This window comes from Filicampus tigris, chromosome 15 (genome assembly GCF_054856515.1).
Source record: "Filicampus tigris isolate MCC_2025a chromosome 15, RoL_Ftig_1.0, whole genome shotgun sequence".
NCBI classification, from domain to species: Eukaryota; Metazoa; Chordata; class Actinopteri; order Syngnathiformes; family Syngnathidae; genus Filicampus; species Filicampus tigris.
The window spans coordinates 4,075,782-4,095,000 of record NC_141231.1 but is presented as its reverse complement, the minus strand read 5'-3'; the positions used below and the strand labels follow the sequence as shown (position 1 = coordinate 4,095,000).

The window sequence follows — 19,219 nt, the reverse complement described above, 5'->3', positions numbered from 1 at the left end:
ACAGTTGGGTTAAAAATAACACATTTTGGGGGGAAAAAATGGACCGATCCACTACTTGGGTCAATTCGACCCAACAATTCTTCTGCAAAAACAACGCAAAAATGGGTAGATTTGTACAAAATAACCCAATAAACTGGGCTGTTTTGTACAAAACAATGCAAGAAGGTGGGTCAAATCAACCCAATTAGTGGATCGCTCCATTTTTTCTGCATTATTTTTAACCCAACTGTTTTTAGAGTGTAGAGTAGTCTTACAGAATAAAAGTACAATAATTCTTTAAACTGTACAACAAGGAATGTGGCTTCGAACCTAATTTTATGGATTTTGCAGAGAGCTTGCTTTTTTCATAGTGCTCTCATCAAATATGCAGTAGGTCCTGCTTCGCAATCTCAATGACAGTTTATCTTAATGCCATTTAACAACACTTCACAATCTTAATTATCAAATAAGTCAAGTTTACTTGTTAAGCTAATTATTGTGTAATCTTTTCCCAAGGTTTGCAGGTCTGGATTTTGATTCAATCTATTACCAAGTCATGTTAACCCAGACCCATAACCTTTGGAAAGAAGAAAAAGATCATCCCAACCGTACAGCAATCCTCTTAGCTCATTGATCTATCGGGAGAATGAGATGAAAAATGAGTCATCATGATTGGTCATGTTATTTTGATTTTGTCAGCCTTGTGCTGTTAAACTTCGTTACTACGAATACATTATAGAAATTACCAGTAGCAAGCTTTTTTGCATAGTTATGAGTGACAAATTAACTTCAGATCTGCATTTTGTTTTTCTTTTGTTGGGACATTAAAGTGACACTTGGATGATCTTAACATTGGCACTTATATAATAGGTTTGCATGTAAAAATGACATCGGTACTTAAATGCCCCCCTCAAAAGAAGTGATTTAAGGGCTTTTTGTGTGATTAGATTTATGACGTATTGGCCCGCCCCTTTTTGGGGCTGGGCTTGTTATTTTTTCGGTCTTTTAATTTTCCTGATCAAAAAAATATATAAAATGAACTTGTTAGTGAAAACATGGCCATCCCGGCCCAACCATCCCTTTAAATAACATGCTTAGGGATACTAGGATTTGTCAGACTACCAATATTTTGGTATTCCATGACCAGTACTGGGCATGCACTATATGTAGAGTATTGATCTTATGGCTTATACTTGACATACAGTAAATAATGTCATTTTATTGGCATAGCTTCCAAATGTTGTATTTTTGATTCAATTATGAATTAAGGGCAATATGATTACTTGTCAGAATGGTGTGAATAAAGATCCTGACCTGGCATTCGAGAGGATTTGGATAGCATCTTATTCACTGAATTCTTCACTGAATTCAAGAGGAGGCAGTTGCCTGTTTTCGGTTCAGTATTATTAAATACAGCACCTTTTTCATGTTCACTTCCTGTAGACGTCTCTCTGATGCCAATCGAGAGTTTTCCTATATTTGGAGTTTGCGCTCCACGCTGTGATGTGTCTAGCCCTGTGGACTTGCTTTTTTGGGTGTGTCGACTTATACATGTCAATTAGTGTAGCTTGTGCTGAGATTTGAATCATAATTTGACCAATTTAAAGTTGGCTGGACACAGAATGCCAAGAGGTGATGTACTCTACTGTGAAAATCTTTACAGTGACTGCCTGAAGTCTGGATCCTGTGGATGTCACCAAATTGAGCGGTACATTCTTTCTTTAACAGGCCTTCACAAAAGCCACTTCCCTGTTGGCTCTTGTTTGTGGGTCTTGCTGTCTTCACTTTTGTCTTCAGGAAGTGGAAGACCTGCTCTGTTGGATAGGAATCAGACCGCTGGCTTGGCAATGACTAATATAAAATCGAGTATTTTTGGTATTTATGGATATCGAAACGTTCTGTGTTTACATTCAATAAGCATTTGTTTAATGTATTTAGGACCCAATTCATTCAGTGATTTATAGACCAGTAGCACAATTTTAAAATCTATTCTACAGCTGAGTGGGAGCTAGTGTAAAGCCTTGAGGATTGGAGTAATATGTTCTGATCTCTTTGTTGTGGTCGAAACCCCTAACTGCAGCGTTCTGAATGAGCTGCAGCTGTTTGATACTCTTTTGAGGGAGTTCAGTTAGAAGACCATTACAACAATCAAGTCTACTGGAGATGAACGTATGGATGGGTTTCTCCTGGTCTGCTCGGAGCATGCAACACTTCAGTCTGGATATGTTTTTCAGCTCGTAAAAGGCTGTTTTAGTGATTGATTTTATATGATTGCTGAAAGTTAGGTCTGAGTCTATCAGCACCCCAAGATTTGGTCTTTGTTTCTAAAGACGGTGAATCCAGGTGTTTTCTAACAGCAAACCTCTTTTCTTTATTGGTGAAAACAATTAAGAGAGGAGAAAAGTATGGTGATCATGATCCAAAGCATTACACATCATACTCACTGCTAAGGCGGTTATCACTGCTGACAGAAGTAACAACGAGATGGTCACATTCTTCCATATGCTACAAAACAGTGCACAGTGAACATACTATGATCGCAATTCAGATATGTTTGAAAAGAAGTACTGGATGGAATATTCTTCAATTGCCAAGTCAGTGGCCATATTACACGCCTATAGAGCATGGGTTTAATTTACTACAAATAAAAGCAACTGAAGATGGCAGCAGTGAAGGCCTGGCAAAGCAAATCCAGAGAAAAATGTACTAATGTCCATGTGCTCTAGATTGGATTTGCATCCAGGTTTTGAAATGATTTTCTTTTAACTATTATGCTAAATGTCCAAATACTTTTTTTGTATAACCTCTTGAATGATTGCGGAATATTAGTACTTGAATCCTGATTATTATTTTTTTTATTTATGGTGGTGTAAAGAGGCAGTCACTGCAAATGTTTCTGGTCGGACATCAATTATTTTGTGATGAATCTCTACTCAGCCTGATAGATAAAGGAGCTTCATCCAAGTGTTCCAAGATTTGTGAGGTGCTATGAGGCGTAATGGATTGGAATACACCATATTTTAAAGCAACAAAAACAGAAAAAAAAAAGTACCACTGGGAAGTATCATAATATAATATTTCATCATAATAAAGTGGAATTAAAGGATTAGCCTTGAGCCAACATAAATCTGTGTTCCCTATAGGAAAACAAGTATCCAAAAATAACAAAACAAATATCTATGGCGCCGTATCAGGACAGGGCCTTCATGAACTTTCGATCCCTAATTTATAAACCAGGGCCAAATGAAATAAACATATTGGATTACGAGACTAATATCAAAACTCTCACTGGGTTATAAAGACATGTAGTGACGTAATGTAATGAAGAAATGTTTGAAGGTGTCAAGCCAAAGCTGTCAGTGAAATTATTTTCTATTCAAATCATCCCTCTTGCTAGGAACACTTTACATATTTTGAATTTATTTCTAACTGATGGCTACCAAAAGTGTGGCAAAATGTTCTTTTTTATAAGTCATGTAATTAGTGATGTTCCGATCAGGTTTTATGACACCGATACCAATCATGCATGAGTGAGATCGGCCGATATCGATACCAATTCCAATCACATAGAATACCTGTATAATTTTCCATTTATTTATGGTGGCTAAACTGCGCTGTGACAGTAACGCATCGTGCATAACAAGCTGCAGCATGTGCCATACACCGTCTGCTCGCCTTGACTTGATTCAATGCAGTGAGACTTGTAAACTCACCATAGTCTCCCATTTGCTTGTACTTCAAATGTCAGAATAAGTTGGTTGTGTTTGAAACTTTTGGCCATGCTCACCTCCGCGAGATACATTTTCATGGCATATACAGTATTACAAGACGCAAGCTCCACACAGCAGACAATGCTACGTTCACACCAACTGCGGTGGGAGCGTTTCTGGCGGCGCGTTTCGATTGGAGTCAATGTAGCTCGCGCGGGCGGGCGCGGTTGCACAAGCATGAATGATGCTTTTGGAGCGGTGGGACGTCGTCGCGTATTAAACAAATGAACTTTTTTGCCATTTCATCGGGCATCTACGTCACACAAAGCAAAACAGCGTCCTGTTCACTCCGCGGCTTTTTAGAAATTGTATTTAACAGTTTTTACAGTGGCTCTGTTTGGCTGTGTGTGACACACCGCAGTGTACGGGGGACCTTCGAGCTCTGGCTCTGTTTGGCTGTGTGTGAGACGTAGTCACGTAGTATGCCCGATGCTGGTTGGCTGCCACGAAGCGGAATGGCAAAAAAGTTATTCGATCGATCGATCGGAGCATCCCTACATCTAATTTATGATCGCAATCTACTATTAACCTTAAAATGCATGCAATCTCACGTCATGCCAACAATGTAAATGACAATTTGATACAAAAACTGCATTCAAGAACTATCTGTTAGCTGTGGCCCTTTTAAACTTGTCAATAAGAACAGCACATCTGTACTGCAAATGTAACTTAACTTTCACAAAGGTGTGTCTGTAATCTGTGGACCAATACTCACCAACACAAGAGCCCCATTAATACATACCGCTTTCAGTTCATCATTTGTGTGTATGACTCACAATTCCAATTTTCTTTCTTTCTCTTCTTTATCTCTTAGCAAAATGCGATGTGGCGACGAGGCACTTCTCGGGGAGATGGGACTCTGCCCTCAGGAACGAGTCGTAAAGGTGCAGTGGGACATGGAGATGTCTTTGTTGTGGATGAGGACACAGAATTATTAGATCTGACCATGCAAACTGGCGGACAAATCAACCCTCAGTGGAAGCCTTTCAAAAAAGGACTCAGGGAAATCCAGAAGGGGAAGCCTGGTGTGACATCCAAGCATTCAGAGGACAACATCACTACAGATAAAAAGGTTGACCCTGGCGGTAGGACGTCATCGTCGTTCCAAGAAAAACCAACCAATGACATCATTAATCTTGATAGTACAAATACCCGCAAAAAGCCTGTCGTGGTATTTACCGTTCCTCCCAAGCTTCCCTCAGATCCCCGACCACCCTTTGTCTCTACCGGACAAAGGGAGGACACTGATGGATGGACCGGCTCTGTCTCACCTACATCTCATGTCATCTACCAAAGTCCATCTGTCAGAAAGGCCGATGAGCAGGGCAGGCAGATAACCACACAGAACATTTCATACACGAACCATCCAGCCAAACTCCAAGAAAAACTTCCAATCAAAAGCAAATCTGGAACCATAACCATCACATCTAAAAATGGAGACCTGGTCCTAGGTTCTGATGGCAAACTGTATCGTCTCAAACCTGGACCACCAGGCGGAATGGGTCCTCCTGGACAAGAGGTAAGTGTTTTACACATTGCAATGATCCTGCATTATTGTAGCTTCGTTGATATTGGTTTCATTTGGTATAACTCAAGATCAATTTTGGTCTTGGGTCCATATGAAGCAAAATGTAGATTAGGTCACTGAAGAAGAATTCTAAAATCTCCGGCTGGGGAGGGAACTTTCAAAAACTCAGTTTTCTGAGTAGATTGAGAACATTTGTTGAAAGTTACATTTTGTGTCTTGTCAAAATTGTGTGCCTCCGCCAAGGATTAGTAACATTGCGATTGTCTGTTGTTCATTCATGTATTGCCTACTCAGCAGGATTACATTGAAGCTACGCAAATAATTTCCTTGACAACATTATAGCGGGGTTGTATATGCGCCGAGCAAGAACCTGTTAAATTTCGCTCTCGCATATTTGCATTTAACTTTAGCTGCAGCTGCCGACTTGAATGAAATTTTGATCCAAGTGTGACAAGCGCCTGCTAATAGAGCCACACCTAAAGGGCAAACAAGTCAGACAGACATGTTTAGAAAGATTATGCCTTGTCAGAGATCGGTGCTCTACTGCAAGTGTTCTTTGCATCAAGAAACGTTAGAATGGTGCAGTTGTACATTACTAAGGTGGGTGGCTTTTGGGACTGAATGATTTTTAAAAATAATCTAATTGTGATTTTTTTTTCCCTCAATATTGATTTTTTTTTTCAAGGACCTCTTCCCATGTACTTTTTTTAACACAAGAAATTAATTAATCTGTATTGCAATAAACAATCTATTTATTATACCTAAACGTTCTGATCTTACAGTATAGCTTCGGCACACGGTCAAATAAAAGCAATTGAACCTTGAATGAAGACAGTTTATTCATGTACTTCAGTTAGAGTTGTTAACTTGCATAACACTAACTTGCAGTCTTTTAAGTGTTCACTCTGAGAACTTCACAAAATTCTACCAAACAAGTGTGGCATAAACATCAATCAGTAAGTCATTAATCAGATTACAACAATAATGAAAACAAATCTGTGGCTTAACTTCAACTTTTCATGTTTCTTGAAGAAATGATAAATTCACTGCACTTCTTAAGATCTGAACTTTTTTTCTCTCAAATAGCAGCCTTTGCGAAAAGTGTGTTCTACTAAATTGCAATGTCAATTTGAATTTGATTAGTTTACTTAAAACACTGTTGTGTGTGATTGGATTGATTTTTTTTTTAACCTCCAGTGTGATGAAGATATGTATTAGATATACGTTTATACATGTTTACTGAGCCTGTCGTAACAGTAAATTTTCTTACATATCACTAAATGGCAAAGTTTTAGGATAAGCCTTCGAGCAGAGGATGTTTGGCTTGTATTTATGCTTTAACCTACAACTGACGAGAACTGTTGTCTATTAGCCACCATCTGAGCTTGATTAGTAGATGTTACAGCACACAAACATGTTGAAGCACATGTCTTTGATGCTACAATCCAAGCACAGGGATCAGTATGGTTTTGAAGCCTCGAGAAGAGTATCATTGTGTTATTTAATATAGGGGGCCATTCATACTAAGATGTGGGGTGGGAACCACACCTTGACCTTCCATCTGGCTAAATCTGTACTCATCTTCAATTAAAATGTACAAGATTAATCACCAGCATTATTGCAACTTTATACCTCTCGAGATATACAGTTTATGGCCTGCTAAGTTTGATCTACTGTACTATGTACAATATTTAGGCATGGTGACCGACTGTTTAGCACATCTGCCTCACAGCTCTGAGGTCGTGGTTTCAAATCCGGGCTCTGGCCTCCCTGTGTGAATTTTGCAGTTCTACCCGTGTCTGCATTGGCTTTGTCCGAGTACTCTGGTTTCCCCTGACATTCCAAAAACATTAATTGAAGATTCTAAGTTGTCCCTAAGTGTAAATATGAGTGCAAATGGTTGTTGTTTATTTATTTATTTATTTATGAATCACAATTGGCTGACGACCAGTTCTTGGTGTACCCCGCCACACGCCCGAAGTCAGCTAGGATTGGCTCGAGTACGTCTGTGAACCTAGTGAAGAATAGCGGTACATAGAATGGGTGGATTTTATATATATATATATATATATATATATATATATATATATATATATATATATATATATATATATATATATACTGTGTGTGTATATATATATATATACTGTGTATATATACTGTGTATATATACTGTGTATATATACTGTGTATATATATATATATATATATATATATATATATATATATATATATATATATATATATATATATATATATACTGTATATATATATATATACTGTATATACAGTACATGTGTGTGAGTGTGCATGCATGTGTGACTTATAATTGAAAAAAACATCATTCACAAATTTTCCAAAATAATAATTTTTCAGACTTTTTGGGGCTGCGTCTTATTGCTCTGCAATGCATTATGGGCTGATTGTATTCAAATACTGCATACTTAATCTTGACGATATTGATAATCATCTTTCCCCGTTAATCAGCCTGATTTGCTTGCTCTTCTGAGTGACAGCAAAATAATACTCCCTTGCATGAGCATAATAAAGGGAACTAATTATACATTATGACATCGACGTATAAACTCTGGAATGATTGAATTGAAAAAAACAACAACCACCAAACCACATGAGAACATTTTTAATGCATGATTTTTGTAACTAATGGCATTAATACTTTTAACACAACATCTTTAACAAATCTGTCCTGCTCCACACTTCAGCCCATTTCTCAGCCATATACTAAAAAGGAGTGGAAATGTGAACATTTACACAAGTTGATTTACAGCTTGTGCCCTAAATGTTCTACTTGTGCCCCTAAAACATTTTTCAGGTTAGGGGCCACTGTGTGCCTAGTAAACAAAAAGCTAGCCTTTTGAGCTCTGGGCAGGTTCTAAAAATATCTCACCGGTAATGTGACATTGTCATTTTCTAGAAATGTTGTAGAAGTGATCATTTGAAAACTTGAACACTGGCCAAGATGTATAAAAAAAAACTTTAAAAAAACGAAAAACTTCAAAGATATATATCTCCGATAAAAGACGATTTGATACATATCTCGATATATTCCAAAGTGGAACGATTTGATTCAATACACTCACATCCTTTAAATGGAAAAAAAAAAAAAGATTTTCCAGTTCAAACTGGTATTTGTTACACCCCTATAATTGAGTATTAAATTCCTCATTCCTGTTCAAAATGATAAAATGTTGCAAGCCCACTGAAATTGAAATAATCTACATTAAAGCGCATAATGATGCTAGATGGTCTCTGAAGTGGTAGCTTCCTGAGTGTGTATGTCAGGTTTCTATTTTAATTTTTTTTTTTTAATGCAGCACCAATTCTACACATCCAAGAAAATGTGTATGAAAGAGATTGTGTTGTACTGTGTATCTCTTGAATATTCAGAATTTTAATTTATCTTTAGGGCTGTGCTGGAGAACCTGGGTGGCCTGGATTTAAAGGCGATAAGGTGAGGTAAACGTGTTTTGGATTGTCCTGACACATGAAACCACTTAAATAAATCAATTTCAAATGTCCTTTTTTAATATAAATGCTTCTCTCATAAACTCTTGATGTGCCTTATTCGTAATTTGAACTCGTCATATACACCTGCAACATGAAATCAAACTGTACGAACGCTGATCTATATCAACTGAATTGTGACTCACAAAGGGGAGGCTCGGCCCTGAGGGGAGTCCAGGAAATAAGGGTGACCGTGGACCTCCAGGACCGCCAGGTTTACCAACCCTGTACCTGTGGAGGAACACTGCTGAGGAATGGGCGGCCTTCCAGGTATAATACACACCTGGCTGACTAAAATACTCGTGTTCTTTTAGCTAAAGCAGACACATAGGTTATTAAAATGTTCTTACTCGACCAACACAACACACCGCACACTTCTGTCCACCGGAAATCAACATTTTGTTCCTTCGTCATCAAACCTGAAGAAGCACCCACCGAGTGAGCAGGTGCTATGTACAGTAATGTCTCCATTATTTGTTGTTTGTCACATTTTGGTCAGCTCACTTCATGGCCGGATTTTTGTTCTCTTCTATGTGATGGTCACAGAGTCTGTGGCTGGAATGTTCTCTGCTTTGACCACACACAACAGAATTGTATTGTTTTAAATATTGCCAGGATGTTTTTTTTGGGGGGGGGGATCGTTAGATAATCACGACAAAGCAGACTTTGGGTGGAAGAAGGGAGCCTGTCCCCAAATCATCGATTATCTTCACGTGTGTATCCCGCTCAAATCCCTTGAACTGCACCACAAATAAAGACCGAACATGCAGAAAGTGCGTGCAAGAACAACATCTGTGCTCATCTGCTTATTCTTTGAACAATGACTTCAGCGTCATGTTACGGAATGCATACCCAGCATGTCAGAATGATGGGAGAGCCCTTTATTAGAGGAAAAGATGAGAGTAATATATCTGCTAGTGGTTTGTGGGTTGTTATTGTACATACTTTGAACTTATCTGCTGTCATCCCCCAAGATGCCGTTCAATGACAAAGTAAGGAAATGAACTGCAGAAATATTACAGTAATAGAGATGAATGAATAAAGGATGTTGAATTCCATGTCATTTCATCATTTAATGAATCTTGTGTGTGCTTACTTATTGTAGCAAACCAATTTCTACCAGTTACTCCGTGCTGGTTGGCCTGTAAGTATGCAGTGATGTTTTATAACATTTAAAGTCACATAAATTCTTGATTGAATCCTCATTGGCCATGTTTGTTTACTGATCTTTTAGAGTGAAGATGGCCCTGCTGGACCACCTGGAGAGATGGGCAAAACTGGCATGCAGGTTAGGAATTCACGCTAACCATGATCACGGCTCATTTTTGAATGGTTTTCCTGATCTTTGCTCTCAGGGTCCCCCTGGCGAATCTGGAGAACGTGGGCGACCGGGGATGCCAGGAGAGATGGTAAGCACCTAATCCATAGCTTGATCAAAGATACTGGAGTTTCGAATAAGGCCTGCCTTAAAGAGGAAGTCACACCCCCAAAATTGTTTTGAATAATATGTCCTATGTTCCTTCACTAGTCTAAACACAGCATTCTGATTAATATTGCCTTTGTGGAATGTGAGTTAGCAGCAAAATTCACCCGTTTTTAGCCATCTCAAGGGGCGGCCATTTTGTCACTTTCTGTCTCAGGGCTTAGGTAACGACCAATCAAGGCTCACCTGTTTTCTGAAGCAGAGCCATGATTGGTCATTAGCTGAGCAATGAGCTGTGATGACATTTTCAGTCAACAACAAGTGGCAAAATGGCCGAGCCCCGAGATGGATAAAAACGGAGGAATTTTACTGTTTAACTCATCTCCCACAAATGCAATATTAATCAGAATGCCATGTTTCGACTAGTGTCTTTTCGACTTTTTTAAATTTGAAATTCACCAAAATGTGTCTTATAAGGTTTTGCCCCTACACCATTGATATATATATATTTATTACATATAGGTCTGATTCAGGGAATAGGCCTATGTGTCATAGATGCCGGATCTGCTCATCTGGAAAACAACAGTCAGATTATAAGAATGCAATTTAACAGAACATGAAAGAGGGAAACACAATGATTTGGCTCTTTAAAATGTAGATGTAATTTAAGCTTACAGCATTGCAGAAAACAATTAAAGGTAATGTGAAACAAGCCTCCTGGAAGTCCACTGTGCCCAAATGGAAGCAAGATTGTGTTTTGTACATTGAGAAGATTTCAGCCTGATTGCCAGTCGGCGCACTGGACCAAAGGTTTGGCATAATCAGAACCACTCCAGTGGAAATGAAGCGTGCTCCAGGTGGCAGACTTCCATGCCTTGTGTTGCAGGCTAGACGTGGGGGTAACATGAGAAAGGAAGTCGAAATAACCGTAAATGTACTATTTAGTGAACCAGGGCATTTCTAGACCCCTTGGGGACCTGGTTCCAGTTTTGTTCTTGATATGAACCAATATCTGCAAGCAACAGCTAGTAAGGAGGCCTTTGCAGGACATTCCTAACAGCAACACAATCCTGTTCCTCCAGGGCCGGTTTCCTGGATTTTTTATGTCTCTCCCTGCTGCAACACACCTGATTCAGTTGATCAGATAATCAGTCCGCAGAAGCTGGATAACGCCTGATCATTTCAATCGGGTGTGTTGGAGCAGGTAGAGACGGAAAACATCCATTCCTCTGGGAACAGGATTGAAGATCCCTGTTGTACTAGAACATGAATGATATTACAAAGAATGGAGAACAGCACCATCTGCTGGATCTCCCCCAATGCAACGTATCCATGTGTGTGCATATATAAGGAGCTGTATGCTGCATATGTATTGTCAAGTGAAATAGACATCTATTCCAATCCATCCATCATCCGCGCTCTGCATAAAAGCATGACATCAATCATCCACCGCAGTGTGTAATAATGTAGTGAGCCTGAGTCATGTAGGGTTTTTTTTTTTTCCATTCCATGTATCACTTCTTGTGTCTTCAATCTGAGTTATTGCTACCCACAATCTTCATGTCAAGATGTTGAGATCCAGGTGATGCCTTGTCTGTGTGATGAATGGCTCCAGCGAATCTCGAAGGCCCTTTGACTCACACACAGTGCTCACATTTACAGTCGAGGCTTAGCGTGGTTATCAACAATTGTTTCCCTACATCGCTAGGTCATTGGAGATTGGTGTTTCAACATGCTCTTTGTGAGTTCAATGTTTCAAGTAGCATGTAATGTACTAATCGTTCATGTTGTCTGAAAGGGTGAGCGGGGCCCCAGGGGTCCCCCTGGAAGAGCAGGGGCCCCAGGCAGAGATGGGGAAAATGGAGAAGATGGTCAGCAGGGGTCACAAGGCGTTGCTGGATCACAGGTAGATACTTTGGTTCTAGATGAAGTTCTGTATATGAAAGCTGACACACAGTTAACGCGGTATACATAGCATGTCAGGGATATTGATGTAAACGTAATTAACGTCCTATTTTGGATTGACTTCAGGGGCCATGGGGCTACCGTGGTGAGCGAGGCTCCAAAGGGGAAAAAGGTGATGAGGTGAGGGCTAAATTGATCACAGCCGTTTCTGTCATTATCCATTATGGCGCAAGAAGAATGCAATTTTTTGGATTTTTCTCTTTGCTTGACTTTGTGGCATACATTCCATTCGTCTTTTATTTTATTTTGATGCCAATAGATTTTCACTTTTGTCATATATAGGGCTGCAAGCTACCGATTATTTGAATAATTGATTAATCTGTCGATCACTTTGTCAATTAATCGAGGAATCTATTAAAGGATTTAAATTAAACAAGGTATCTACATTTAAAAGATCCTCAAATAATTCTCAATTAATCTGATAATAAGTTAATCAAGTAGTTGGTGATTAAATGATGCACCTCTAGTCATGTATACTGTGAAGCCACGAGTGTACCTTGTAGTGTACCTTGTGTGTGTACATCTTATGTCAGTTTCATAGTTGTCATCAAACTTTTCATCACAGTCACTGCAACAACCCTTGTGAGAAATGTACACACTTATAGCAAGAACTAATATTATAGCTATTAGGATTTTTTTCTTTTTCTTTCTCCATAGGGTCTCAACGGTCGAAAAGGTCCAAGAGGGGAAAACGGAGAACCTGGCGAGAAGGTACACAACTTGATGGATGTTCAAAATTATTACCTACACTGTCATTAAACTATTATATGGATTTTTATATAAATATGCAGAAGAGCTGTCATCATTGGAATATGTAACATTTCCATGACATGGAGTGCAGGTATATTTCTATAGAAGTGACACGTATAAATGATGAATTTGGACTGTCTTTGCTCATTCTAGGGTTCCGCTGGTTTACCAGGGCCACCTGGTCCTGTCGGGCCCAGGGTGAGTGCCCTTCACTTATATACTCCTGTACAGTAAATTTCTACTATCTGCTTTGTTTTGACCTATTATCTGTTTTGTTTTGACCCAGTAGTTTTTGTGTCAGAATAGAAGAGCTTTGTTCGGGTGCTGTTAGAATATGTCTGAGGAGATGACAGCGCATCACATGACCAGCCATGATATTAACACTCTTGCTGCCTTGTAGAAGATGGCACGCGTTATCAAGACTCTGAAACTGAATATATTTTGCAGGGGCCTCCTGGGATCCGGGGTGGCTATGGTCCAGAGGGTCCACGTGGACCCGAGGTGAGTGATGTACACTTTAAGGGGCATTTGTATCCAGTCTATCTCCTGTTTGAATTTATAGAGACACTTTTATTTATAGGCCCTCCAGATAAGATGGCAATGCTTTAAAAACAGCGACTGGGTTTAAAGCCAAATCATAATGAAATGAAGAGGTCATAATGGGGTTTATTAAGCCTTAGGAGAAGTCAACGCAAGCATTTTTTTTTCAAGAATATGTTCTATGCAATCCCACTAGTTGAAACAGGGCATTTGCACGCAAATATTGCGGTTGTGGAATTAAGTTAGTAAGTTAATTCACAAGTTTTAGCCATCTCTGTGGGCGGCCATTTTGTCTTCTGTTGACTGAAAATGGCATCACAACTGCTAACAACGACCAATCACGGCTGATCTTTTTTCTGAATCTGAGCCGTGATTGGTCGTTGTGAGCAGTTGTGATGTCATTTTCAGTCGACAGAAGACAAAATGGCCGCCCGCAGAGATGGCTAAAAACGAGTGCATTTTGCTGCTTAATTTATATTCCACAAACGCAAAAGAATGCCGTGTTTCAACTAGTGAACTTGCTGGGAACATATTTTTGAAAAAAATATGTTTGGGTTGACTTCCGCTTTAAGATATGTATGTCATTCATTTTTGAACCGGTTATACTGCTGTAGTTTAATATCAGCATTCTTAGGACAAGATCAGGCAATCCTTGGCTGTTCCAAAAATTGTGTAACAGGTTTGGTGTTATCAGGTGCTGTCTATCATACAATATAAAACAAAATAATACCAAAATATTTTCTTCGCAAGTGATTAATGCATTTGAAGTCACTGTTGTCTTCTTGTGAGATATTGTATTCATGTGTGTATAAGTGTAGTGTATTTAGTGATGTACTGTATTAGGGCTGCTCGTTCAAGATTATTTTAGTAATAATTGAAGACACGATTATTCAAACGATCATTTATTTTAAAACAAGAAAATGTTAAAATGTCAAAAATATAAAGACAAATAGATTTCTTTGACACACTATATTTATGTAAGTTCCTTTTGGGACCAAACAAAACGTATAAAATTAGTTATTATAAAATAAAAAAAGGTGCAAATGTACAAATTCAAGAAGGATTTCCTTGTGTAAACAAACATAGTGCATTGGTTTTAAATGCATATTAATAATCGTTTTTTACTATTATGCCAATTTTGTAATCGTGGAGTGTCATAATCCTAATTGAATTTGAATTTTGATTCATTACACAGCCCTATACTGTATATGTGTACTGTTGGACTGCATAATATTTACACTGCGCATGTTCAGGGGGATCATGGATTGGACGGCCCACCGGGTTTTCCGGGTCTGACGGTAAGATGAAGACAGTCAAAAACTAGATTACGTCGTACTAGTGTTTTGACAAAAATGTTTGTGTGCTTGTCATTGACAGGGTGCGCCAGGCATTACAGGACAAGTTGGTGCTCAAGGAGTTAATGGCTCAAGGGTAAAATGGAACCACACATGCTAACTTCTACTGTATTCAGTTGCGCAAAGATTTTTCATAAATTGTGAGGACTGTGACATCAATCTTGACATCACGCGAGATGCCAGCATAGTCCTGTTAGACTACAACTCCATAGAATCAAAAGATTAACTTCACAGTTCTATTCATTTTTCAGAGGCTTTTTATGTTGTTTTTAATAATTATTTGTTTTGATTTTTGTGAGCCTAGCAGTTTGGTACCAGTGAACTTGGTCCTGGCTGCTAGTTACAATTTTGCTAATAATGAAAAATGTTCAACTAAATTGAGCTGCATTTATTTTTTTAACTCAACTGTTGGTTTTTGACATGTGCACCTCCATAATCACATTCCCACTCATAACATCGGCCACTTCTGATGGTCGAGGGATGATTGAACACTCACACACGCACACACAAACAGTCAGTTTAACTTGTTGTAATGCTTTATCTCAACATACAAGTGTAACATGTAACTTGGCATAAGAGCAATAGCTATTTAGTATGCATATTACATGTACTGTTTACCACCATTACACATTGATGGTCATTGCTGTGACTCTCAAGTAGCATTTATTTTCATATTGAGATGCTTCTGTCCTGGCGAATTACTTTGTACGACTTGTTTGTTTTTGCCCTTTTAGGGGGACATTGGCCCTCCAGGCAATGTCGGCCGGAAAGGTCCACAGGTATTAATTCTGCGTGATTATATTTAGGCTTGAGTGTGTTTTACATGTGTTTCTTTTATTACATGTTCATACTTTTTGCTTGACCAGGGCCCCCCAGGTTTAGATGGACAGGTGGGGCCTCCGGGACCCAGAGGGCCTCAAGTAAGTAGAATTTAAAAAAAGCAGTGTGTACTCATGAGACACATGTTGATGTAACACCCCAAACTAAAGTTCTAATTCAAATTCAATTAACATTGGTGTTGCTGGTATACATTTGAGTGAGTTTGCTCAGTATCTTTAGAAACAAGGGTAGTTGTCCCACTGCTTTATTTTGGTGTATAACTAAAATGCCAGTGTGACCTGCGTCATGAATATGTTAAGCTATTTTCACATTTGTTTACAGGGAACACTAGGACGGAGTGGTGGGGCAGGGCCAAAAGGAGATCCTGTAAGTATGTTGTTGGCTTATATGTTTTGCTTTTTAAAAAAAAATTGATTCCCAAAATGATATTATTTTTAAGGAGAAAAAAAAATATGATGATCATCTTATTGGTCCTTGCCCTTGAAAACCAGAGGTTTGAGTCCAGCCGTTGACAAAAGAAGTTGCAACTAGGTGTTGGAGTGATCCTAGTCTGTATCATGACAACTGTTGAGGTGCCCTTGAGAAGAGCATCGAACATCCCACACTCAGCATGCCTGCAGGTGCATGTGTGTGGCCTGCTTCTCTGTCTGGTGTGCAGCAAGATTATACAGCAGAGTGCCAATTGGATTTCCACTTCATTTATTTAAAAAAAATAAAATAAAAAAATAGTATAATAATTAAAAAACAAAATTTAGAATCTCTATAATTGGTCAATCGGTTGGGAAGCGATTTGTCATTTGAGTTTTTTCATTATCGAAAAATCACAGTCAGTCTGAATTTTCTTTCTGCAATTTTAATTTGTCCTTGTAAATTGATGTACAACTCTGCTTCCAAAGATATTTCTAGGTTTAAAGTTATATTGGTTCTATCAAGTTGTATGGACTTTAAGTGAATCATAAGTCTGACATCCTCATCACAAATTAAAATGCTATACACACTATCTTACACAGTATTATGTTTTTCCTATTTTGTTATTGTGTGATTTATTGTAATTTTTTTGTGCTATTTGTTTTCACCCTAGGGGCCTGTGGGCACCGTGGGTATGCGGGGCGAACCCGGATTTGAAGGGCCAGTGGTGAGTTGCAGTCAGATATTCCCCAGGGGATTGCATTTGTACATTGTGAATACAGAATACTAGTACGTTAATGTAGTTCAGCCTCTTTCTCTTCAACATCTTTCTCAACCATATTTTTCAAAGTCCACCACTCCTGGAGTCGTTTATCGTGGCAGAGGCATTATGCGTGTGCCAATGATTCCAAGAGCTAAATTGTCCGATGGGCTTTATGCCTGCTGGTTGGGTTATCCAAGGCAAACAGGTCCCAAGTGAGCAACCAGACAAAGCGAGCTCAAATGACCTGCTATTATGCTGTCACTGTTCACAGCCTACGTTCTATACCGGTGATGCCTTATCTTTTTTCTGCCAGGGACGTATTTATGTGGGTGTGGATGAGGTGCTGACTTACCCCCCCAAATAACTCTTTTTTTTTTTTTTTTAATTGATGCGTGAGGTCTGCTCCGGTACCAGATGGCCCGCGGACTGGTGTTTGGGAAGGGACTGCTGACACATACTATATATCATTAACAAAAGAGAGGAAGTGTTTAACTCAATAATTTTCTGGGGTTGACATTTTGAAATTCCATCCAAATACTGTATGTCCTTAGAAGAAATGTGCCTGAGTTTTATTCATTTATTTATTTATTTATTTGGAAAGAGTCACCAGTCCAACAGTGTCACCTATTGGTTGCCTGTATGATTTATTTCTGTATTGGACTCAGATATTTTCATTCTTTCAACTTTGACATGATATCCGAATACAGTCTTTATTTTGCTGATTAACTCACACGAAGGCTTACCTTACTGACCTTTTGTTCAGGGTGCACCAGGAGAGGCCGGTCCACCGGGTTTCTCTGGAGATACGGTAAGCTCTGATAGTAAGCTCTTCAATGTAGTTTTCATTCTATTCAGCTCCATATCAATGCTTATGATTAATAATACTGAAATCTATTTTTTTGGGACAGGGCATCCGGGGACCAGATGGGGACAAGGGGATTCCAGGTCCTAAAGGAGATCAAGTAGGAAACAGCTTGACGTGTTTCAAAGAATATTGTAATGAAAGACTGCCCAAAACCTCATTTCTGCCACATCCAGCTCTGCTTCTTTTTGTTTCCTTAGTGCCACCGTACATCACCACTGTCTTATAACTAGTGTTGTTCCGATACCACTTTTTGGCCCGATACCGATTCCGCTACCAGGCTTTGCAGTATCGGCCGATGCCGATACTGTACCGATACCACTCCGTTTGAAAACAATCCAAAATAAGCGTTTTTTCTTTTTGTAATTCTAAATAATTGCACTCAACTTGGATGTAAAATTATTCGTTTTTAAATCATCACTTGCGAAGTATCTCTAGTAACATATACACACAAAATACATATGTTGAATAAACAGCCTATTTTCATAGCTCTTTGTGCTTGTGAGAGTGAGACATGGGATGCATACTTTATTCACATGAATGTACATTTATAATAAAGCAAGGTGCAGCATTTGTACTTATATGTACTAATATATTCAGTGTTTCTAACCGACCCCCCAATAACATCTCATTTGTATGCTGCCAGAGGGGCAGGCAGTCGAGTGAGTGAGATAACAGAAGTCGGTTATGTGTTTCTAAAAATGGTTAACACCTGTGCTGTTTATGGTTGCTCTAATCGCTCAACTAGAGATTTGATTTTGTGATAACGGCAGCGATTCAAATTAACCGGAGGCAAAAACAAAGTTGTTTGAAAGCAGACGCGCACAATGTCTGTCAAATCTTCAACGTGACCACTTAACACCATCACAACATACAAGGTTATGATTTGATGACTTTATATCAGTTATTGTTTTCTTTTTACTTTTCATTCAAGATTTACTTCGCACTGCTGGTCAACATCCATCCATCCATTACCTATACCGCTTATCCTCACACGGGTCGTGGGAGTGCTGGAGCCTATCCCAGCTGTCAACGGGCAGAAGGCGGGGTGACACCCTGAACTAGTCGCCAGCCAATCGCAGGACACACAGAGACAAACAAACAACCGCACTCACAATCACACTTAGGGGCAATTTAGAGAGTCCAATCAACTTACCATGCATGTTTTTGGTATGTGGGAGGAAACAGGAGTACCCAGAGGAAACCCACGCAGGCACAAGAAGAACATGCAAACTCCACACAGGGAGGCCGGAGCCGGGATCAAAACCACGACCTCTGAACTGTGAGGCAGACGTGCTAACCAGTCGACCACTGTGCCGCCCCACTGGTCAACATTAATCTGTTAATTATATAGGTATACAAATGCCATATACGTTGATGGAACATTATAGAACATTTTGCTGAGGATGTGTTGTAAACAAACTCGTCTGTTTGTTAGCAGTTAGCAAGCTAGGGCGAGCTCGAAAAGCTTTGACGGGTCATAAAGACGAGTTTATCTGGACACAAACCAT

At 39.1% G+C, this 19,219-nt stretch overlaps 1 protein-coding gene across 1 annotated transcript in view; it reads left to right on the top strand.

The window, feature by feature from the left end:
* Nucleotides 1-19,219, top strand: part of LOC147135186 (uncharacterized) — a 60,104-nt gene that overhangs the window by 7,444 nt on the left and 33,441 nt on the right. Inside the window, exons 2-20 of the mRNA XM_086054267.1 lie at nt 4,564-5,268; nt 8,705-8,749; nt 8,953-9,072; nt 9,908-9,946; nt 10,037-10,090; nt 10,158-10,211; nt 12,024-12,131; nt 12,257-12,310; nt 12,848-12,901; nt 13,094-13,138; nt 13,388-13,441; nt 14,734-14,778; nt 14,858-14,911; nt 15,570-15,614; nt 15,702-15,755; nt 15,997-16,041; nt 16,757-16,810; nt 17,610-17,654; nt 17,755-17,808. Coding sequence (XP_085910393.1) covers nt 4,564-5,268; nt 8,705-8,749; nt 8,953-9,072; nt 9,908-9,946; nt 10,037-10,090; nt 10,158-10,211; nt 12,024-12,131; nt 12,257-12,310; nt 12,848-12,901; nt 13,094-13,138; nt 13,388-13,441; nt 14,734-14,778; nt 14,858-14,911; nt 15,570-15,614; nt 15,702-15,755; nt 15,997-16,041; nt 16,757-16,810; nt 17,610-17,654; nt 17,755-17,808 — 1,728 coding nt within the window. The remainder of the gene's footprint in view (nt 1-4,563; nt 5,269-8,704; nt 8,750-8,952; nt 9,073-9,907; nt 9,947-10,036; nt 10,091-10,157; nt 10,212-12,023; nt 12,132-12,256; nt 12,311-12,847; nt 12,902-13,093; nt 13,139-13,387; nt 13,442-14,733; nt 14,779-14,857; nt 14,912-15,569; nt 15,615-15,701; nt 15,756-15,996; nt 16,042-16,756; nt 16,811-17,609; nt 17,655-17,754; nt 17,809-19,219) is intronic.